We start from the raw sequence: 24,660 nt of genomic DNA, 5'->3' as shown, positions 1-24,660 counted from the left end.
GGCTCCTGTAAGTTTAGGGTGTCAGAACAAGTTTTTGGTTAGGAATTAATTAGGCCATGAAACATTTTGCCCTCACAAGGCTTCCTTGAGAGGCTTTGATTTCTGACTTCACACACAGTGTGATGTATGAGATACAACAAGAGGTAGGGTATTATAGTGATAAGTTTGCTATTGCTTCCTGTGTTTGATGTGAAGTATGAATGCATGTGTTCATGTCCCAGTACTTAAAAAAAAAGTATCCATGACTTGTTCTTAGGAGCAGATACTTGATTTTGACATTTATTTCAAAACAGCTCCATGGAATGAAGAGGAAACACAGCTCTCTGGACCAAGGGAGAAGTGAATACAGCAGGGCTGTGTTGGTACAACACTTCTTTTGTTTTGGAGATTATTTTATTATCACCTACAACCACGAGCGTGCACATGGGAAATTGCTTTACTTTTCATCCCATTGTGTTTGTGCAGGTTTGTGAAATCAAATGTACCCAGAGTATTAAGCTCCAGCATGCTTTCCACCCCAGCTGCAGTGGATGTGCCAGCACAAAAAGATATCCTTACATCCTTGTCACCTTGCAGCATCCTGTATTAGTGTGGAAGCAAAGGAAAATATGCCTTGAAAACCTGATATATTGGCAGAAATTGTACCAGCCTTTTGTTTTGCCAGGACAGGAGGAAAACACGTAAGACTATGGCTCTGATCATGCTGTGGCTGGAGCAGTGACAGCACTCACCTGTTTTCTGCAGCAGGACAATTTTTTCCTCTCTGGGTATTTCACCATCAGTCAGTAGAACCATCTGACCAAGTGAATCTTTGAAACCAGTTTCATGTGCTTTGTGCCACTGCTCGCTTTTTCACTTGTAGCTGATACGTTAGAATGGGTGTACGACCTGAATCACCAGGCAAACAACTTGTCTTTATACACAGCTGGCTTGTGTTTTCAGCAGCCCTACTGCAGCAGAATGCTTGACAGTCTTTAATTCAGTACTTTCACCTCACTAGCTTTTTATTTAAAGACAGGGAGGAGAAATGTCACATAGACTTAATGTAGCTTCTTATGAAGAGTAAATAGGCTGTGGCTCTTAAGATACCCAGCTCTGGGTAGATGCGTTTGGGAGCATAAGTGACAGGGACAACATTCATATAAAATGTGAAGTGAATGACATGTGAGTGTCATGCCAGGAGCACACAGCACTTCTCATGCTGTCACGGTGGCTTTACAGGTGAGGAATACCCTGAAAGTAGGACCCCAATCATGCAAACATTTTTGGAACTAGAGGAACCCCGGCCTATGGTAATATGTCTCTAACATCCTGTTGCTGGGCATTGAGTGCCTACTGACACGCATGCCCATTGGCACTAGCATGTAGATGTCTTTTATCCTCAAGTCATTTTCAGTAATCAGTAATTTCCTTCAGACTTGTATGTTATCTGGACTCAGTTTTTATTTTTTTTATTTTTTAGTGTATCACTGAATTGAGGACTCCTTCCAATGTATTTTTTTTGAAACTGTAAAATAAGATTCAAACACCCTCTCCCCTTGTGTAGCGAAAGCATTCATGAGTGGACACCTGCCACCAAAGGAAAACCTCACAGCACTCAGCATTTAAGCAGGAGGAAACACGAGTTTAGAAAACAATTTTATTAGACAAATTATTTAGACAAATTATACACAGAAAGCTCTGCCACTTGTAACTGAGGCCTCCAAAAAGTGTTTTGTGTATCTGTATAATAGGCAACACATCAAAATAGGCCTATTTTAAATATTGTACATGGTTAACAGATTTCTTTTTCAATAGCTAAAATCACTGCAACATCTGGTATGTCCCTACATAGCTTGTTGGAAAGAAATTATTATTTTTTTTTTATTTTTTTCTCAGAGGTGTGGATGAGTTCATGAATGTTACAAGGGGAAAGCAAGTTGTGCATGCTTTTAGATACTTGCTACCCCAGAAACAAAATGGCCTTTTGCACGATAAGAATTTGTTCTGCCTTACACAGTAGACAATATTTGAAGATTTAGTACAAAAAACAGTGACAGTACAAGATGCTCCCCCAGAACAGAATTAGCATCAAAATAGAATAGGTCTGAAGAATATACCTTTTAATTTATCCTAAAGCAAATCACAGAGGTTGATTCCTATTAATCCTAGCCAAAGAATGAGTTAGGTTAAAATAAGTGTATGGCTGCATTAAAAACAAAACCAAACCAAAAAAACCTCACGGGATAAACTGCTTGCTTTCTACTTAGCCTCATCTTTAGCTTTAAGGATTACAAATTGAAAGCTCTTCCTACATTTCTAACAGGAAACAGCGTTACTTTAAAAAGCTGGTGCCAAAACCGACACCGATTCTGCTCTCACTGCTGTTCTTTCTCTTGTTCTATACAGTTGGCACTAATATAAAAAGTATGTAGCTCCTCTAAATCTAACTTAACAAATAAAGGGTTAAAATGAGTGCCGGTTCATATATTGTTTTTCCCTTCGAGCAATATGTGATTATAATTAAGGCCACATCAGTATTTCCCAAGGGCTTTTGCTCCACTAACACCATTATCATATTGATCAGCCGTACTGATTTGGAAAATAATTTATTAACCTTTGATCTATGTTTAAACTTTTCTAGAGCTATATTAGTTGCTCATGAGCATGATATACTTAAGAGAATGTTCCCTCTGTCTAATTAATTAAAGTAAAATTATCGAGGTTAGCCATATAGAATGCTCAACAGCCAATGCAAAACCTAATCGAATGAGTTACATCTAGGTACAAACTTGAAATTGTCCTGGATGTTCTAATAAAAAAGTATAAAATATGCTCTGTTGGCAAACAATGCAAGTCAGAATAACGTTAAAAGCGACCCGTCTTTTCTAAATGAAAAGACCCCTGCACTGTACATCTTTCCTGTATACAACACATTTTACTAAAGCTTTATTAAATGAATTGCAATAGCAACGGCTGCCATTTTATAGCTATATATACATGTATATATATATACATACTCGTGTGTATATATGTATATATATATGTATGAGATACTAATTTATTTAACACAACAGAGGCTTCTGCCATATGATACAGTTTACTGTACATAAGAAAATCTTTTAACACTGTACAATCACATAAAGGTCATATGCACTGTTGCAGTGCAAAAGTAGATTTAACTGTAGTCTTTACTGGCATAGTAATGGCTTTTTGTAATCCTACAAAATTGCATTCTCATATAATGGGGCCTGAACAGACTTTCAACTTCATTTATTTTGCTTTCTTTTTTTTTTTTCCTCCATTTTGCTTTTTTTTTTTTTTCATTTTTTTTCCTGTCTTTTAAACTGCAGGGTTTGCCTTTGGTCCACAGTTAAAACGACACACAGCAGTGGAGCGCTGACCGTATGCAGCAGAATACATGTAAAGGACTTAAGTTATTGCAAGTATAGTAAAAAAAAAAAAAAAAAAAGGCAGTGGGGGAGGAGGAGCCAATGCCCTTCTGTAAAGTAATCCTCAGGGTTTTCTTATGCATTAATCACTACATGTTTCCTATATTTAAGTATACGAAAAGCCTGAAGTAACCAAAACCTAGTGTGGTGATAAATGAAAGAGTAAGTGACTCAAGTAGTAAAGAGAATAAAGAGAGAACGGAAAGAGGAGACCAGACTGAGAAAGCAGAGAAGAGGAAGAGTTATTACTAATAATCCTGATTCTTTTCTTAAATAAAGAAAAAAAAAAACACAAAACAAATTTTAAAAACTCAAAAAAAAAAAAGAAAAGAAAAAGGTTACATCCATGTTAGTCCCACAACATTACAGCCGCTCCTTGCAAAGGGAGTCCTAGAAAAGAAACAGTGAAGAAATTCGGTCTGATGCTCATATGGAGGTGCCTCGGTCTGGGTCACTGCCGAGGTTCAGCCCCAGAGTTGGAGTTGGTTGGTAAGGGATAGATGACATTGTTTTGATGGGGCTTCTGAAAAAGCCTCCATTTGGTGCCCTGTGCCTAAAAGGGCCAGTTCGGTGCTCAGGTACGCTGCCGAAGGAGAAGCCAGAAGCAGCTTTGGCAGACAGCGTGCGGCTCAGCGTCTGGATCTGTTCTGGTATGAAGGTTGTTGTGGTGATGTGAGTGTTTCTGAAGTCACTGATTTGCTCCAGTGCTTGACGGGTGGGCAAAGTGTCAATGTCCAGTGGGGTCAAGTCAATCGATGACGTGGAAAACTGTTTATGGGGACTGTCATCGTCTGTGCAGAGGCTGTTCACGCGCCTGTGGAGGTGTTCCAGATCAATTTCCTTGTCATCCTGGGGAAGGAGAAGAACAAGATGTACTGCTCACCACCATGTTTTTTTGCAGGATTGAAGCTTCACAGTGCAATCAGAACTGCTCGGTAAACAAAATACACACTTACTAAAGCTTCCTCTTAGCTGTGGGCAGCTCTAAGCATCACCAGCAAACATCTCCACCTCCTGAAGCTGGACGAGCTACAACAAACTCAGGCAGACCCTTTTCCACATCTGCCTTCAAACCCTGTGTCTGAATGACAAAACTCCAAGAGCTACTGATAGGTTTCTTCATACAATGAAAACAGAGCATCACCTCGAATGTCTGGGATGATGCCAGTTCTTAAATGCTGCAGTGACGACTAAATTTGAAAGACAAAATGGGGGACTCTGAGGGACCAGATCGCTGTCTTCATTGGTGTTCATCCTCTCAGGGCTTAAGGGGGGGCTAAAATCTTCTCAGGTTGATTTTTGCTTTTTATAATACAGAAAAGCTGAGCTTCCAGGCCCAAATCCAAGGCCTGGCATCTCACTGACATCACACAGAAAGGAGTACACCACATGATTTTAAACTGTGATGCCAAAAGAGGGATTAATTCTCTCCTTACCTACAAAGAAGCAGTTCCATAGATTCAGGTGGAATTATGCTGCTGTTGGGTGAGAAGGCAGCCTGGAGGATTTATTTTAACAAAGCATCACTCCTCTTACCTCTGTCCTTTTTCCTTCTTAAACCCAGTGAACTCCATTAAAGAGGCTTCTTTGTTATAATTGAGATTTTAAACACATGGGAATTTAAAAAAGAAGAATGTCCTGTGTGAGCCAATAAATCACCTATATCATACATACATATTTCTACTGAACTGGAAAGCTTAATGCAAAGCAGCATTATGTATGCATGTATAAGGGAATGTATTCCCTCAAGCCTAGGCAGCACAGCTCATTCATAACAAAAATCAGTTCCAACTAACCTTAACATTTACCTTAATCTCTGTGAAATCTACTGGCTCTTCCAGGCCACTAGAAATATCTCACATTCTAGGACCTCACAGAGGGCAACAAGGCGGCCGATAGATGTGCATTGATGGCTTCCAGACTCGATTACTGCAATTCAATGACTGGCTTGATCCAGAGCTCATTGAATCAATGGCAAAACTCCTAGTATAGAGAATGGGCTTTAGGTCCCTCCTTTGTCTAGGAATGAAGTCAAGCACTCTGAAAATTCCACCTAGAACAAACTGCAGGAGTTTCTTCTTAGCAAAATGGATCACCAAATATTTGCACCAGTACCACACTGAATAAAAAGCCCAACTCAAGTGAGACTGAGGGAGCAGCTCCTTTCTGAGACAGGGGACAGTGAGACAAACTGGAGGGTAAAGGGCGGGGAAAAAGGTCCTCAGGACTCTGCCAGAGGAAACCAAGCTGACCACAGGGGCCTTGCAGGTGAGCTCGTGACGGGAGGGGAATAAAAGCAGTGCTCATTTCTTGGACTTAGCTTTCTGTCTGTAGTTTATTCACACGTGGACATAGACATGGATGCACATAACAACCACACAGGTGACACCAAGACCAAACACATTCACCAAACGCTCTCCTTTAAAATGTTTGGAGCTGCATGTGGATGCAGAAGAACTGGGGCCACATTGGCATTTAAAAATACGTACAGAGGCTCCTTTAGCACGTGCAAGTCATGACTATGTCTCTAAGGGACAGTCCTAATTATTTTTCTTTTTTTTTCTTGTAATTTTGAAAAACATATCAACACCTTGTAATTTCAAGTGCCAATTTGAATTTCAGTACTTCTGAGCCTCTATAAGTTATTCAGAATATTCTTCATTCTTCTGAGATGCATTTGGGGCTAGAGTCAGACCAGTAAAAATATAATAAAGCGGTGATGATATTCTCCCATGCTTTAGCCCACAACCCAATCTCCACCCCACTGATACACCAAAATGAGACCCACTCACAGTAAGATTGTGCACATCTCCATAATATGATCTTTCCTCTTCTCTCTTGTGTGATCAGTAGTGAAATATGCAGCAGTTTTCACATCTAAATTATCATCAGGCTTCAGAGTCAACATCCCATTGAGATTACTGGGGCAGTTCATACTTATCTCAGAGCTACTGTTTAAGGCTGTCTGCAGACTCAGGCAGACATCATTGAATGGATTACTTCTGGTACGCAACTGAAATGTTATCTTCGTAACCATAAGACAATTTTTTTTCAGTATAAATGCTTGCATTCTGGAGCACCAGATGGCAGCCACCAGGAAAAAGGGTTGGCTTGCTGACCACAAATTGGCCCAATCTGACCCCCGATTCAGGACTAGTGGCCTGGAAGAGCCAATGGATTTCATGGAAGCTAAAATGAATTTTAAGAAAGTTAGTTAAGATGTATTTCTTTGCTGAACGACCCCCACGTCCTGGACAGTGAGGACATTCAGCACATACGTCCATGTTAAACTCAGTTTTGAGCCAAGCTTTTCAATGGAGTTTTGAGATGCAATTTTAAATGCTAAGCTGATGAATACATGACAAAGATAAAGGAGGCCAAATTATACCATTTATGGAAAGTACACATTAAAATTTATGTGTTTGAAAATTGAAATGGGAAATTTTATAGATATATAAGATGTTTGGGCTGTACTTTTTCTTTTCCTTTGGTATTAATTTTTATGTTTTGCACCAAATAAATATGAAGTGTGATGTTCTAAGAGTCTGGGTAAACAGCAAGCTTGTCATTTTTATTTTTTTTTGGAATTTTACCAGTTGAAACTAGACAGTTCCCATTCTTGAGAAAGCCAATTAAAGACTGGAGTTTTTTTTTCCACTTTTAATAATGGTCTGGTCCAGATCATTAACAAAAAAAGCTTGGGAATTAAAACAGGCAAGAAAAGATAATAAGTATTCTAACATCAGTGTCAATGCTGTCTAGTTAGGTAGTATAATTAATCCTGCCTGATTACACAGCATTAGATTAGCAGGAATAAACAATGGAGAAACTGCAGAGAAGGTGAGACCACTGCAAACAAATTAACAACAATACCCCACAACGTAAGTCTATGCTACACAAGATAGGCATGACTAATAGTGCTATATTATAGCTGATATTTAGGCTCATCTTTGGGCATGTCTGCCATGTATATTTCAATCACTTTTTATTTTCCTGACGTTTTTCTAGTAGTTTGTAGACCTTAAAGACTTAAGGAATTTTTTGTAAGACTGTGTAAGGCTCAGATGGCTGGTAAAAGGGACAAGTGGATTACCATGGGAAGGTGTAGAACCAAACTCATCTCTGGTATAAGATGACATATCTCCCCCACTCTCTGTCCAGGACTGTCTTAAAGAAGTCTGTAATAGATTTCAGAAATAAGGTTGGCCTGAATCTGAAAAATCTAAATTACTCTTGCTTCCCTGGACTTCAGATTAAATAATGGCAGCTGAAGTTCATGGAAGTTCCAAGAGTTTAACAGTTCTGAAAAATCAACTTAAGCTTATTTAAGAAGCTAACAGCTGATTAAAGGGCTAAACTTTGAGAATATATCCTAAAAGACTCAGCCACTGAGCTCAGGGGATATATTTTGCAAGAAAAAAAATAAGAAACCTTTGAACTTGCTGGTGAGGATTAACTCTTACCAATGGCAGTAATGTACTAAATAACGATATATTAATGATATGTTATTCTACAAGTAACAATTGTGTTTTACTCAGAATATTTACACATTTATATATCATCATTATACATTATGGTTTTATTTAAAGCTCTTCCAGAAAGAGCAGCTGAAGAGATTTTGAAGAATGACGTTTACCTTAAAATTAGGAAGCTAAGGAAGTTTGCCTGATTCTTTTTCCCTAAGGGCTATCAATTCATGATAACAATGTTTACGGTGCATGAAAATTTCCCAGGAGAAACGGAGGGTCTAATACCTCTTTTGATGGAACCCGGGAGCCTTTCCTTTTATTCCACCACGTTTCCAACATTGCAATGAAACAAGATAGGACAATCCCAGCGGCGAGAATGCAGAAAACACCTGCAAAGCTTTTTATGTCCAAGGCACCTCCTTTCTGTTTGGTATCCACAGATGAGTAAAAATCACATTGACCATTCTTTGGCCACCACTTATGCTTCAGTATGTCCATGTCACCATTCTGTTGCAGCTCCAGAATCCTTCAGGAGAAAGCAAAAAGTCAGGGATTACATTGGGGCAGCAGAGATGGCATCAAAGTGCAAGGGCACGAGGACATCATCTGAGTGCTCACGTCCTTCCATGTGTCTGGGAAGGCCTGGCAGCTGGAGAACCCAGATGTACTGATCTAGCAGAAAAGACAGCTTGAATATAGGACTGAGCATATGGACACCCATGCTCTACTCTAGATGAACAAAAGTACCCACAAGTTTCTTTCTTTCTTTTTAAACCCTGAATTAAAATGTTTGATTTAATCCACTTTATTTTCTTAGTTGGCTTTTGCTGCAGACTATAGCAACTAACTTCTGTAGCGTGTGAGATACTTGAAAATATATGTTACGGATTTTAATAGTTGGCAAATAGACATTTCAAATTAAAAAAAAAGAGAGAGAGAAAAAGGCAAACAGAGTTTTAGATGTACCAGACAATACGTGTTACCTTATTGCAAGTTGATCCTTACCTGGTTACCTACCTGCTGCTTTGGTGAGAGCAGAGCAGAACCACTTTAGCTGCAATCAGTGATGACCTAAACTAATCCTGCCCACCAGGAGCATGCAATCTGCTAGCAAGGAATTTCAGGGGAACGTTCTTTGCTATGGAACTCACTTTTCCTTGCACCTACACAGCCAGCCTGCTGCTGAGGGTTTACTGGGTAGTTTGCAAGGCTATGTATTTTGCTAGGCTTCCAGTACGGTGAGCAGTTTGAGAGGCAAGAATTTTGTTTGGAAGGTTTTCATATTTGTTTCATTTATTAATCTCAATAAATTCCCACGGTGTTTTTTTTTTTTTTAAACAAACATCCAGAAGTGCCTCGAGTGACAGCTGGGTGCTTCTGACTACCCAAAATAATGAATTCAATGATTTCATTTAGAAGGAATAAAACAAAAGGAATGTTTTCCTTCACATAATAAATTTGTTTTTCATTTCAGTGTTGGAAGGCAAACAATCACTCGTGCAATCATTGGACACAGCATGCAAAAAATCCAAGTGCACGCAAACCAGCAGCAGCCTGGGATGCTGCTGCCGGAAACTGCACATCCTGGAGCATCCAAAGGAGGCAAGGATTGGTCAAGGACCGAAGAGTTTTTGTTCTGCTTTAAGAGACAAGCTTGGGCATGAGCAGTTCCGACAAGATAAAAAGAAGAATGCTTTACAAAGAGGGAGGTCAAACACCGGAAGAGAGGAGCTGTAGGATCCCCATGGCTAGCGCTATTCAAAGGTTGCCTGAGCAACCTGACCTAACCAGGCCTGCTTCAAGCAGAGGGCTGGGCTACAGACCTCCAGAGGTCCCTTGCTACCAAAAGTATTCCTCCGCGATGGCGAACATGATTCATATGCTGATCTGCATTATGGAATATGCTGTTTACAGACATAAAGCACTGTAATTCCAAGTCTCACTCCTCTCGCATCTGCAATAGGACTTAGGGGAATACTTGGGCCCAAGTATTTACATTCATAGGGGCAGCAAGTAGAATCTCTGACAAAGAAAAAATCTTGTGTAAGTTCTTAAAAAGTAATAGAATATTATTTTTCAATGTGAAATCTCAAACATTTGGCATTTTTTTGTTTATAATTAGGAATTGCTGTACTATCTACATAAGGCAATAACCAAACCACATTCCGGGGCTTTTATTCTTTCAGCAGCAGCTCTAATCCCTGAGCACGACTATTTTGTCTCATCTATTCAGTCAGTAACAGAACGAACCATCTAAATGATTGCTCTATTCTCATTAATTAAATGATTCTTCACTTGTCAGTTTAATTCCTGATTACATGAGACATCTTTTCAACAATAGGCATTTGCATAAAACACTGAACTTTACCTTGTTCCTTAACAGAGATTTATTCCTAATTGTACTCCTGGTAACGATCAGCAATTTTCTTTATGGATGTAACATGTAAGCTCAATTATTCAAAGACAAACATAAAAAAAAGAAACAGAAACCAGCTACAGTAATTAAACAACGACACGAAAGACCTCAAGAAATTGGAAGCTTATAATGAAGCCTCGTAAAACTGCAGCTGAAAACAGATGTTGAAATATAAACTACATGTCAAGAGAAATTATGACAGTGTGAATATTCAACTAAATTAACCTCATGGGGAAGAAAATGGAGGTCCTGGTTCTGTCCGATGCAGGAAATACTTCGTGTCCGAATTCAGACATTTGGTGCAACCAAGATAACAGCGTCAGGAAGATTTAACGCTACCCACGTTTTCCTACTCAGGGAAATCCCTATTTTTGTAGCGCTTTTTCAGAAATAAAAATCATACTTTTAGTGAAACGCCACGAAAAATAACGTGAGGAAGGGAGGTTTCCTGCAGGCATGCAGCAGGTAGGCACGTTGCCGCGCATGCTGCAGGAGCTTCCCACACGATGGCAGTCTTGCCACAAAGATTCGTGCTGTTGCTGCAGCTCCTGCTGGGTGCCCTATGCAAGCTAATCAGATACCTGTTGGGCAGCAGACGCTACAATCAGTTTGATATTTGATTTTCAAATTTAATAAGGGACTAAAATAATAGCGCATTAACTAAATGCAACGACTGATAACGATACACTAAAAGCTATGATAATGTCCAGCAAGCACCTCTCACTGAAAGTCCAAACTTGTTACATCTGAACTTTTCCTCCTGGCCCCTTTGAGCCGACAGCATGGAGTGCCGTTGCTAAATGTGAGCCAGTAGTGTTGGAAAGCAGTGTATAAGGCAAACTATTTCCTGCTGTTTCAAAATACCACGGTCTTCAGCTTATGCAAGAAGCCCTTATATTAAAATAATCTCAACTATCTGAAAGAACGTGACCTTTAAAACTTTCTTACAGAGCGTGGGTCTTAGTATATTTTTCTCTAGCAGGCAAACTGTTACACTAACATCGTTCAGGGAAATGAGGCGAAGTTTAATAACTGCACTAAAGGGGGAAAAAAGGAATCCGCGTACACTTTGATTAATTGGACCTTCAGTTCAGAGCAGGTTGAGGGAGGTGATTCTCTCCTTCTGCCCTGCTTTCGTGAGGCCCCACCTAGATTACTGCATTCTGCTCTGGGGCCTCCAACAACATTTTATTCTGTTTCATTCTGAATTAAAAGTAGGAAGCAAAAAACACAACAGGCCATTAACAAGCAATGAGTCTGAGATGGCAAAGGGTACTGAGTATCATCTGCCTGCACAAGGGCATGTTAACAACAGGGATAACTTCAGCGAGATCTCCACCCACACCATCCTTGGATGTTCCCAGGTAGCTTGCATGGTTTGCTTTCAGTGCATGCACATGGAGCACGATAATTATAAAAGCTCCAGTGACTTCTCCAGCAGCTAGCAGGGAGTCACACTCCTTGGGCAAAAGCTCTGCACCAAAGCCTTTCATAGGAAGATCTGGGGCAAAGTCTTTGCAGAATTAAGTTCCCCTCTTGTCTTGCTGAGCTAAGATGGATTTTCATTATTTTAGCCTCTTCCTTGGAGCCTTGCTTTGATGCGCAAAGCCCCTAGATTCTATACCAAGTGCCAACAAACACTGTCATTCCTCTGCTGCCCAACAAATCCTGTTTGCATCATATTACAGCTATGAAGCTGCTGAGGAGAGTAAAGGATTTATCTGTATTCACTTACAGTAGGTGAATGGCCCTGTGGGATTTTCTCTTGCCCAAATACACAGAATAAAGAGATAAAGAGCAGTCAGGAAAGAAAAAATAAAATAAGCAAAAGACCCCAAATCCAACTCCTAAGTATTTAGGGAGCTGGTGGGTTCATCCCAACATAGCTGCTTGCCTGGCCTCAGCTGCATTACCCAGTTAGCCATTTCTAGACCTTTCAAAGAGTACAAATCACCACAAAACACAGCCCAGAGATGGAGCAGGTGTGGAAAGGTGTAGTGAAGAAGTAGATGCTCCAGGGAGAAAGAAAGAGGGGAGTAGTATCTGTGCTCACCCCCAGCCAGGCTGAGGTGATGCAAAGAGAGTGTGCAAGATAGAGCATGCAGGAAGAACAAAACACTTGGAGGCAGAGCTCATTACTATTCTGTTGACCGTAGGTCTTGATAACAGTAGATAAGAATCACAGGATCTTGGAATTGCTTCAATTGGAAGGGACTTTAAAGATCATCTAGTTCCAACCCCTCTGCCACAGGCAGGGTTGTCACCCACCAGATCAGGCCCAGCTGTGAAACTTGTTTCTGGCATGGACTCCGTGCAGATCAAAAACCCACCAAACTGCACCCCATAAGAGAGAGTAGGCAGCCACCTTCATACCTCACAGAAACCACAATAAACATCTCCCCTTCCAGGTGCAATAGAAGAAGCTGTGTCAAAACAGACGTGCTCTTCAGCACTGAGGATGTGCATATCAAATAATTTGAAGAGAGAAAGCAGATGACCTTCTGGTTTTGCTCAGCAATAAACCATTAGCTTCAGAACAGACAGCACTCATGACTTGGATCCCATAAATTAGCATTACTTGGTTCAAATTAGTAAACTTATTTCTACTTAAATCTGTTAAACCTGAACAAAATCTCCAAATACAGAACGCTGAACTGAAGTGAAACAGCACCTGCAGTAGTAAGAAATGAGATTTGAACTACATTTATTATGCAGTTGTGCTGGAACTTGTTAAGGAGTTTTCTACAACGGTTTTGCTCAGGTCATGCGGTGTTTTGAATACTAAAAATTCATAAACTTTAATTATTATTAACTTAATTATGAAAAATGTCTGAGATGAACTTAACAGGCCTTTTACCACGTGGACCTTTTGTACATTTCCTGCTTGGGATGAAGCAGTAATAGAAATATTACTACCTATTTATAACTCCTAAATGACAAGCAAACACCTACAGACAGACACACAAATATGAGTTCAATTAAGCTTAAAGCTATTACGGTAAACACCAAATTAATTCATTACGGCAAGTCATGGTATGCTGCCAACCTTATTAAAACAAAGAAATGTACTTTCAAGGTATACTGCTTCCTGCGCATTACCTGTATCCCAGTCCTGTTCTAGATCATTTGCTAAATTACTTGAAAAATGACAGATACTAAGCTTTATGGAGATGATGTACTTCATGAGCCACGTGAACGTCTGGGGCTTAATTTTCCTCTTTCGCTACCACAGACCAACAGCAAGCACATCCAGTTGAGCACAGGGTTGGACAGGGCAGCTCACGGCTTCTGCAGAGGAGCAAAGCAGGCATCAGTAGGCTCCTTGTGACAGTTCTCTATCTCCTTTCCTCCATTTACACCGGGAAATGCCATCTTGCAAGCATTCCCACTTGCAAAGTCATCCTTAAGACACAAAGGTCAGCTGCCACCTTGTGCAACTGTCACTGCACAGAGATCTCGCTCCATCCTACAATTACAGTTCCTTCAAGCTGTCCCCTGTGATACTGCTTGTGGAAAATGGAAGGCTGCCATAAGTGACATTTTTGACTATGAGGGGACTGTACAACTACATACATACAATCTGAGGACTTGACTCAGTAGTCTCCAGCTGGATGTAAGCAGACTGGTACCTTTTTTTCCAGAAGTGGCATAACTGCCAATTTTACAGCAAATCAGGAGATCACAATGTCTGAATTCAGTAGAAGTTCCACCAATAACTTGCAGACAGCAGAGACCAACGCGAAGAACGCTTAGGAACACAATCCTTCTGGTTAGGCTGTCACGACAGTGACATTTTTCTGCATACAAATCAGTACATCAGGATAGATGGAATAGCCAAAAACAGAAAGCTTGGAAAGTGCCCTTTCTGTCATCAGTTCTTAATTTAGAAATAATGAAAATATTAAAATGCTTATCTTTTAAAGACTTTTTTTTTGTGGACAAATGAGATCACATAAGGACTAATGCTTCTGTTTGGACCATTTGCTTATTGTCCTACAGGAAGAATAAAGAAGAGGTGCTCACTGAATTTCACCTGCTGCTGAACAAATATGCAAGCCTCATCTTCAGCTAAGAAGCAACTAAGTATGAAATCAAATTACTAACATGATTAATCTTAAGATTCATAACTACTAGTGAACTTTATTTTTTATGTTTTGTATGTGTTTATGCTACCTTTAAAAGTCAAGCACTCATTACAGCTATGACAATATGATCTTTGCCAATATCAATGTTGGGCTTCAGTGACTTGATAACAAGCAGAAAGCAAGCCTGAAAGACTCAGGAGAGCTCAAAAGGAAAAGGCAGTAAATCCCACAAAGACCTGGGGCATATCTGCAGTTGGAAAGTGAACACCTTAGGTGGTCTTTGAAAATGTCAGCATCATCCTTAAGCACACTGTGATATTTGGGTTATTGGGTGCAGGCAGAGATCTTTCTTTTCAGTGAAAGAATCTGGAAATGATCACCATTGCTTGGAGTCATGCTTCAGGCAGTGCAAAGCCTCAGTCTTACACAAACTACCTCTGCCCACATTTTTAGAAACAGAATACATATCAGTCACACCAAGTCCTGTTAACTGTCTAGACCAGCCTGTTTTTAAAGTAAGATATCTAGACAGCACTTGAATATTAGACATTCATTTGGCCTTTACATCAGCAAAACTGATGAAATAAATAGCTGACTGTTTCCAGTTTGGAAGCTGTTTGTTTGTCCACTGCTTTTTTTAATCCCTTTGAAACAAAAAACAGGAACTTGGAATTTTCTTTTAGGGAGTGTTTAAATGAATGACATACACAGCTTGATTTAAATATAATCATTTGGATTATCAAAGAACACAGATCAAGAGATTAAAGCTATCTCCAAGGTGAACAGAGTTGTTGAGAGAGCAGGACAAGCTAGACAGATAAATATAGAGTCTGAAAATCAAATCACAGTAATATATTTTATGTCTGAAACCTGAGATTTCAAAGTATCTCAAAGGCTCTTAACTCCTAGCTGCTTGGTTACAGCGGTGAGAGCTTCCCAGATCCGTTCCCACTCATGCTTTAACATTTGGGTTTGAAATGGGCATTTTTGCACAGTGATCAAACTGTAAGGTCAGTTAATGTTACACCAAGGAGAGCCCGTGCCAAATGATCCCTTGAACAGTGAAAGTGAAGAAGTTTAAGGAATCCCTTATGTTATATTAATGCTCCAAAAATAGAACTCATGAATCTGATCTGTTCTCCCAAACAAAAGCCTTTCACAGAAGATCCTTTTCTGGAGACAAACTCATGGCCTACCATGACCTTTGCTTCTAGAGGAAGTGGGGCAGAAGGGATGAGCAGGATCTGAAGCTTTGCATTTCACCTTGAACCTATTTTTCCCTTCAAATCTAGGCCAACATTATTCATACAAGCTGTTCTGTGCAAAAAGAGTTCATGGGCAAAATATACTCACAGCAAGGCCGCTAACATAGCTGAGTTGCCTGTCAGAAACTTCAGCCCAGACCGAAGCACCAGGAAATAACTGCTTTTCTTTGTGACTAATTCATCCAGATCAGACCTGAGACTTTTCCATAGTATAAGATATGGAAAGGTACTGATATTCAAAGTGCATCCGTCACACAAGATACGCAGAACCCTTCCCACGTCAGGGCTTTCAGTCAGAAGCATTTCACAGATCAACAAAGCTTTAGCAAATCTGAAAAACATCAGCTCCAAGGAAGAGTATGGATCAAAAAATTCACACTGACTGCCCCCAAACCTGCCCAAATAAGTAAGCTCACTGAGGATGGAACCAAGCACACACCCATACAAAAAAAATACACATTGCTTATGTAGTCTGAAGATTAAAGTTGTACATTTATCTAAATGAATCTATGAAGAGCCTAAGATTTGGTCCCCTACAAGAACACTCCCCTCAAATACTCCACATATCTATTACTTCAGTGGCCAATAATTACCTTCAACAGCAAACACACATAAGCAGGAAAAGTTTCAAGGAGAAAACTCAATCTTAAGTTTTAAATTGAATATTAAAAAAATTCAGATTCCTAACAGATATATCAGCCTGTGCTATTTCTATTTTTAAATGCCTGTTTTTAAAGCATTTAGCACTTTGTGTCAAGATTTAGTGATTTTCATGAGGAATCTTGCCTTCTCTTTGTCATATCTTTGTCATCATTACCGAAGTCCCCGTAACTAAACTGAGCATCCTATCCTTAAAAGTAACATAATTTCAGTATTTAGTTTTGCAGTCTTAGAGCCTCTCAGTCTTTCTCAGTGTTCAGGAGTTTTATGAGGTTCCTCCCCCCGTCCCCTACTGACTATATTCCATTCAGCTCAGGGCAATAATACATATAAGAAACATAAGCTTGCATGGCAATGACAGACGAAAAACTTATAGCCTACAAGCACTTAATATCTTGACCAACCAACTCTGCAGTTTCAAGAGAAGCAGAAATCCTTCTCAGTCAGTCAGGCTGGATGATGGGCACAGTTATCCGACATTATTGTAGCTGCTACCCCTTCCTTCACAAAATGACTAACTCCGCTTGCAGGTGTGCACTGTCTGCCATCCAGACTTGGAGGAGAAACTCTGCCTTCCCTCTCAACAAACACGGCCCCCACAGCATCCTCCTATGCATGCTGCTGGGCTGGGTTTGGTTGTGCAGCCTGCCATAGCTCACAGCTGCTTAACGGAATGTAATGCCAGCCTTAACTGCACAGCACTACAAAACGTACCCAGTGCTTTCCTATATTTGGTGCCAGATGAGCTGTGGCTAAAACAAATAACTGCAGAAATGAAGTGTGTTGCATTCCCAGGTGTATTCTATCAACTGTCCTCTGAAGTGAGCTGATAGCTTTGTAGGGAATTTAACAATTTTATAGCGGAGGTCAAAACCAAGTGACTTGGCACTGAGATTCAATTTCTGTAAGCCAGCGAGCTGTTCAGACATCTATGCATACCTCCTTCAAGATCAAGGGCACAAGGTCAATTCTGCAGCTTCTTTGATAGCACAGCATAGCCAGCTCCTTTCTTCCCACAGAAGCAGCTCATCTGAGAGCCTGCGATGCACTGGCTGCTGTGGCACTGCTGCGTGCTACTTGCATCGAGTGCAGGGCAGGCTTGGTGGCAAGTGGGTCCCTTCAGAGGGTCTGTCTCCAGGGTCCATAGCAGTTAGCAGCAGAGTGGTGGAGGAGAGGCATGAATGAACCATATACAAAGTCTCACAAGTTTGGAGGGAGAATCAGGACCAAGCCTGCTACTCTTGAGAAGCTATCTGGCAGGAGAGATGGAAGGGTGATTTTCCCAATCCTAATTTGCCAATTCCAGAAAATAAAAGTTAATTTGCTGGAGGGCAAAGGAGGACATTAACAGGTGTTTGCTTTTACTCAGGCAGCTCACCTTCCTCTAGCTCTGTGTCAGACCGAAAATGAGGATTGCACTGATCAGTCTCGCCTCCACACTGCAAGCTCACAGCTGCGCAGAATGACACACCGTCCATCACTGTCCTTGCTCAGAGAGCTGCCATAAATAATGCCACAGGAGCTCTTCCCTGCCACCAGCAGCTGCTACCACTGCTGGGAGCGGAGCTTAATGAAGCCCCAAGGCAGAGAAAGCAGAACAGCCTGAAAAATAGGATCCCAGCATTTATCACCACATTAACTTGAGAGCCTTTCAAAATATTTGTCTCTTTCCTCTCACAGGAGAATTTCTATAAGGAAGTTGTCATAACTTCAGACAAATTCCAGGAGCTTGCCATGTTAATTTTCTGAATGAACTTAATCTTAGAAGCTTTTTCATTAATAGTGAGCATCACTCTGCTTTGAGAGGAAGCAGGGGCAGGACCATGCAGCAGGCATTTCAGGAGCACGCCTCAGGTGAGTGGTGCAAGCAGGGTGAGCTTGGCTTGGCCTCTCCCTGTCCCTTTTTCAGTGGGGATATTTGTTTTCCTAAGAGAAGGGAAAAAGAGAAGGTAATGCACAAAAGGAGCTTGGTAGGTTACCTGACAGGTAGAAAAGGCTAAATCCATGAGAGTGCACTTTAGACTTCCTGACTTGACCGTGACTTCCTGAGCAAGCAGCTTGTCAGCTCCATTGCTCAGCCTCTAAATCAATAACAGCATCCAAAGGCTCTCACTGCAGCACAGCCCTAGCCTGCCTGACGATGGCCACAGCCCTGGGTTACCAGCTCCAGACAGTCCCAGCCCATTAGCTCCAATCATTATTTCTTCATGTGCTTTGGGTCAGACCCTGCAGATAGCTAGAGATAAGCTCCAAGGGACACCTCTCTGATACCGAGGACACATGCTGCAGTGCATCTCATAGACACTGGCTGCAGGTGGGGATAAATAGCTAACAACCTCAGCTAACCTCAGATTCATCCTTCTTATACTTGGCAGAAACCAGGAGCAGGGGCTTTTAAAGCACACTCCAGCTTCTTTAAGATTTATGCAGTTACAATCAATTATATAAAACAGTTCCAATTAAGCTTTTGTTAACCAAAAAAGCATCTGGCTAAAATTTCCTTATAATACATTTTCTACCCAGTGTAGAAAGAAAATGGAATTGCCTGAGTTCTGTAAATAAAAGTCTTCCTTATAAAGATATATCCAATCTCTGAGAGCAGGTTAAAAAATGACCCTGACTTTTTCTGAGTCCAGAGCAATTTAGATATGATCATGTGATGATCAGAGGGCTGGAGCATCTCTCCTATGAAGGTTGAGGGAACTGGGCTTGTTTAGCTTGGAGAAGAGGAGGCTCCGGGGAGACCTCATTGTGGCCTTCCAATACTTGAAAGGAGCTCATTAACAGGAGGGCGTACAACTATTTACATGGGTGGATAGTGATAGGACAAAAGGGAACGGTTTTAAACTAAGACAGGGGAAGTTTAGGTTAGATATAAAGACAGGAAGTTTTCCCACACAGAGGGTGGTGATGTGCTGGAACAGGTTGCCCAGGGAGGCTGTGGATGCCCCGTCCCTGGAGGCATTCAAGGCCAGGCTGGACGCAGCTCTGGGCAGCCTGGTCTAGTGGCTGGCAACCCTGCACACAGCGGGGGGGGGAGGGGCTGAAACTCAATGAACATTATGGTCCTTTTCAAACCAGGCCACTCTATAATTCTATGAGATATGGCTGTGATTGGCTTTGTAAGACAGCAGTGCTAGAGAGCTTTCCACAGCTTCTGCTGTGTTAGGCCTGAGCTTTTTGTTTAGACTAGTTCCTAATTCTGATTTCAATTATAAACTGTGTTAATAAAATGTTTTCCTTTTATTCTTTTCTAACCTCCCTTTTTGGTTGGACATCAGCTCAAATCAGAAACACTGGCCAAATTTCTCAGAGAAAGACACGTGCCACAATGTGGGCGAACTGGGCTCCTATCCCATATGCCCATTTCAAAGGAAGGAGGCCAGATTGCCTCTGTAACAGGAGTGATCTGGTGGAGAAGAGAACTCACACTGAAGATGATGATAAGAGACTCCTGTCCCTGGGAGTACATCTGTGTTAGCGAAGCTACCGTAGGGTTCATGAAAATCAGACAGAGGAGCCTGCCTGCACTCTAAAGCCTCTGTCAAATCAGATACCAAAGCTTAGGCTTCTTATTTTTTTTTTTTTTCCACTGAAACAGAATTATTGCTTTCCAGCCAGCTCTTCCAGAAACAGGAATTAAACACTCAATGCAGCATTTCCCTGTTGGAGAGGACCCCCTTCAGCTGCACTGCGCTTGGAGCACAGCCTGCACTCACCGCTCATCTCCCTCTCTGGCACAGAAAGTACATGGGCACAAAAAGGCAAAGCTCACCCATGCCGCCTGCTCAAGTAACGGCCCTTAAGTCAGACAGAAAGATTACTAAGTATTGGTAACAGGCATCAGAGCAAACCCTCTGCCCCGTCACCTACCTGCTCCCCTTGGGCTGAGCAGAGCGATCAGCATGATGCCACATCCATGCTGTGAGACCAGCCCAAAAAGCCTGTGATTGCTGCCTGCATCCTTTTAGAGTGCAATACCCATTGCAGGTGAATGGGATCAAACAAAGTGAATCCAGCTGCAGAATAGAGCAGCCAAGATTTCCTCCTTGCTGGAAACGGAAGCCAGCACAGCAATGCAGGTAGCATAAGGGGGTTGGAAGCATATTTTGTTTTAGTGCTCATGCTGGCAAAGTACAGCCAGTACAGAAAGCTTCTGCAGGCAGGAAGGCACTCACACCACCTGATGTTCTTCTTATGACATATCTCTTTAGAGCAGTAATACCAACAGGACTGTCGTTGCTGATCACGTCTGTGAGAGAAGTCAAGTTTACCTCTTTTCCCAATGGATGACTTCCTTAAGACTGAATATCTACAAACTGAGTTAATATTTAATATGATACACTATGGATTTTTTTAAACTTACTTTTAATACAAGCTTTGAGTTTAACCATGTTTTACATAAAACTGTTTGGAGCTAAAAATGAAGCTCAGAGTTATAACTTGCTTTTTTTGTTATAGTAACACAGAATAAATCCCACTTGAAGAATCAGGAGCAGATGAGGTGTTTAGGTTAAAAAAAGTTTGCATTTAATTTTAAACTGATGATGGAGGTGCACTATATTTCCAGATTTCTCTATTCCAGTTTTTGCTCACAGTCCATGAACCCATTTTACATTTGGCACTATTACTGTCTCCCAATCCTGTGCATGGTACTGGGGCTAAGGAAGGACTTTTCTGGCTGCTAGGATGCTTCAGCCTTGTTTATCTGCTCACATTTTAACACTGGAGGAAGGAGGTTCCACTTCAAAGGATAGATTCAACTCCACATGGTTGCTTGAAGTCTTATGTCCAGAGAATGCTTGAAGAAAGCTCCACGCTCCTTGGACACACCAATCCACTGCATCAGCACTATTTCCAGCTCTTGTAATAGAGCATTCACCCCTAAAATACACACTGAGAAAGGCCAGTGTAAACACTATGTTTGCATTTTGTTAGCTCATTTAGTGCCTAATTCTTTGTCAAGGAGATTTCAACTCTTCACGCCTTGCTGGAGTGGCTCTGGGCAGCTGAAGTCTTAGCCAAGGGAACAGGGTCATTGAGCTGACTGACCTCACTGGCTGGAGAGGAGCTGGTGACAGCACAGGGAGGTGGACAAGAGCAATAGAGGCCGATCCTACAGGCTCTCTGCCTTCTTACTGCAGTATATTAATGACTGTCTGACAAGGGCTTTTACAACAGTCTGATAAAAAAGAGGTACCTGGTAGGGACACTGGAAAGACAGGTAAAATCAGCACAGAGTTAGTCATGGGGCTTCAACATGTAATGAATTTAATTTCTTTTCCTACAGACATGCAGTTTTTTTTTTTTACATGAACACATTTTCTTCCAAGCTGAGAACTACAGGGAACATTTTCCAGAACAGCCAAATAGCCTCAGCATCTTTGGATTTCGTGAAAATAGAGCACAGATTTGCCTTGCCACACTATAACCAGTGGTGGCAAAGGTACAACCAGTCTACATCTAATTACCAGGACAAGCCCTTCCCATCACTGAATCCCCACTCAATTTTCCTTTGGATGACTGCATCTTAGACACAGCTACATTCATAACTTAAATATGACACCACCTTGTATGTTGCTACACCACAGCAAGGTTTAGGTGGCACGCCAGCAGGCTTGGGGAATGCCAGCACATCCAAGGGGGTGCAAATGGATTGCAAGGACCAGATGTCACTGCAAGCGCTGTCAAAACAAAGATGAACATTTCTCGCCCTGCTGCCTTTTGCTTTGGTATGAGATGAGATTCCAGGGCAGGCACTAAGACCACCAGCCCTGCACATAGCTGCATCAGAACAGGGTTGTGGGAAAATCCCATCAATGTTATGAAGTGTGCACTACTGCACATGGCAGCCAAGCAGCAAAGATATTTTTTCCTTTTGTAATTACTTACAGCACTGCTGCTTAACTTGCGTAGTGCTCCCCTAGCCCCAGCAAATGGCTTCCAATAGCAAATGGGGTGTGAGCACCCACCTCACCTCAAGAGCCATCAAATATGAAAAGCTCCAAAGAGCTCTTCCTTAGGTTACTGTGGTTTAGAGGTGTGACTGACAGGGTGGCAGGCACAAAGTTTTTGAGGAGCAGTGAGTGTCTTGCAGTGGTCATACAACACAGGCTCCAGACCATTAGAGATCTCCACAGAAAACTCAAGACAGCTCTCAGCTCCCTCTTGGGTACATGGGGCAGGAGGGAAGAAGAGACATATAAAACCTGTACTTAGTCTCCATTTTTTCCTCCAGTACACAGTGCCCACTGTGCAGAGATAAAAATGATGCAGCGATAGCTCTGTTGCTTACCTCAATGCCTTTATGGTTTGAGTCTGATAAGGTGCTGGTTCAGGAAAGGTCTCAGGCACAGCTGCTTCATTAGGAATGGAGACCAGAGCCTTTCAAATGTGATTCACTAGATGATTATCAGTTCCCACCGGGCTAAGTTCAGCAAAAAACACCCCTCATCTGACTCATTTTTGGCAGGCAGCAGCTCAGTTTTTCCTATTAGCACTTTGGAAGAGATTTCCCAACACATTTAATTTCAAAAACTTAATAGTTGAAAAGAAAAAACCTAACTAGAAAATAAGATAAAAGGCAACTATAGAAAAAAAATCATTATCTTAATTACAGAGCAGCTTTGTCCTCTAATGAGAAGGTAATTTTTTTCCACAGGACAGCACTGATCGAACAGAGGAGGTGCTTTAAATGGGACTGCATTTTGCACACTGCACTGAACTTCTAACCTCTCACAACTTATGTTTACTGCATTTCAGAGATGTACTACATGAAAAAACACCCTTTTTTTCCCCCCGGGGTTGCAGGTTCATTTTGTAGAGCTCCCCTGCCATGGAGTTAAATATCTCATGGTATTCATCAAAGTAAATCAATAGCAGTGGATATTTTGTGCAGTGTGTAAATATATATATATATATGCGCCATTTGCCATGGCAGGCATCACTCCCTCTGCAAACAAAACAGACAAACTTGCAGGGGTGGATAAAGCATCTTATGCCTTCAGGTAATTCTAGGAAATGGCAGCTGAGCCAAAAAGGGCCTGTGTGTCCCCAGGGAAGCGCTACCTGAACCCTTCTGAGATTTGGTGCCTCAGCTCACAACTGAGGGAGTGCCCTGGAGCACCAAGCTCCCTCTTTGCACTCAGCCATTGTGTTACAGCTCTGCCTGGCAGCAGGATCTGCGTTACTGGCTGCTTTTGTCCCTGCTCTCATCCCCTGCAGGTCCTGCTGTTGCTGAGGTCTCAAAGGTAAAGCTGAAGATGATGGAGTTCTTGCAGATTTCTGCTAGACAGAAGACGGCTGAAAAGGAGATACTGGCAAATAACCTTTTCCTTCTGTGATTGTTTTTCTTCCTTCTTGCCTCCAGCAAAACAGCAAAGGTAAGAAGTTAAAAAAACAGAGCTCTCCTTGATGCAGGTAAGTATGCCTTTTGGTAACACTGAATATTGTACTGTGATATCCAATTGGGAACTGATCTCGATGTTAAATCTGAAAAATCACATCAGCTGAAATCACATAAGTTAAAACTGAGTAGTCACTTTGGATGTTTGAAAATTCATTAAGGACACCCTAATATTCTGCCAATGTTGAGTGGATCTCATCAAGGACACCTGTAGCAGAGTCAGTAACAGATTCTGAAGACGCAGCACTATTTCATACAGCTCATATCCTAATAGAAGCATAATTAAAAATTGTTCCTTTGCTTCATTTTTCCCTGAAATGCTGTATACACTCAAACTCTCTAGTAGGTGTACTCTTTTACAGAGGAATAGAGAACCTGTCCTTTTCAGATCCTGCATAAAAGAATGTTTCTCCTGAATACAAGAAAAGACCTGGAGAACATCGGGATGACTCTGATATTTGAGGCCATGTCCAAGGGTGAAGTCTCATGAGACATACAGAGGATGCACAGAGTGGAAGATTCATGCAGGCCTTAAAATGAGAAGTCTTTACATGGGAGGCCCTTCTGATCAGCAATCGAACCTTTCAGGAGCAAGAGCAGGTTGTAAAAGGGGTATACTTTGCTGATGGGGCTCCTTCATGGGAATGGAGACAGAAAACCACCAGTTATAGCTGGCTTTTCTGTCAGTGGCCCTCTTCAAGTTCACAAGGTGAGTCACCAAAAGGACACTTCCTTCCCTGACAGAAAGGCATCAACCACCACGGACCCATTCTTGACCCAGATAAATCATAAGATTTCTCATCTTAAATACTGCTTTGGGAAAGTAGTTACCATTCTCTTAATTAAAAAAAAGATTAATTTACCTGCTCAATATATTTTCGAGATTCTGTTTGGTAAAAGGTATGTATAATGCAACATAAATATGTAAT

The 24,660-nt window shown here is 41.4% G+C and overlaps 1 protein-coding gene across 1 annotated transcript in view; it reads right to left on the bottom strand.

Moving 5' to 3' along the window:
* The window catches only part of GRID2 (glutamate ionotropic receptor delta type subunit 2), a 695,511-nt gene continuing 672,476 nt past the window's right edge, over nt 1,626-24,660 (bottom strand). Inside the window, exons 15-16 of the mRNA XM_021396235.1 lie at nt 8,186-8,426; nt 1,626-4,280 (exon numbers count right to left, since the gene is read on the bottom strand). Coding sequence (XP_021251910.1) covers nt 3,858-4,280; nt 8,186-8,426 — 664 coding nt within the window. The 3' untranslated portion in view covers nt 1,626-3,857. The remainder of the gene's footprint in view (nt 4,281-8,185; nt 8,427-24,660) is intronic.

Source organism: Numida meleagris, chromosome 4 (assembly GCF_002078875.1).
Source record: "Numida meleagris isolate 19003 breed g44 Domestic line chromosome 4, NumMel1.0, whole genome shotgun sequence".
NCBI classification, from domain to species: domain Eukaryota; kingdom Metazoa; phylum Chordata; class Aves; order Galliformes; family Numididae; genus Numida; species Numida meleagris.
The sequence above is the reverse complement of the archived record's forward strand: the minus strand, read 5'-3'. Positions and strand labels throughout refer to the sequence as shown.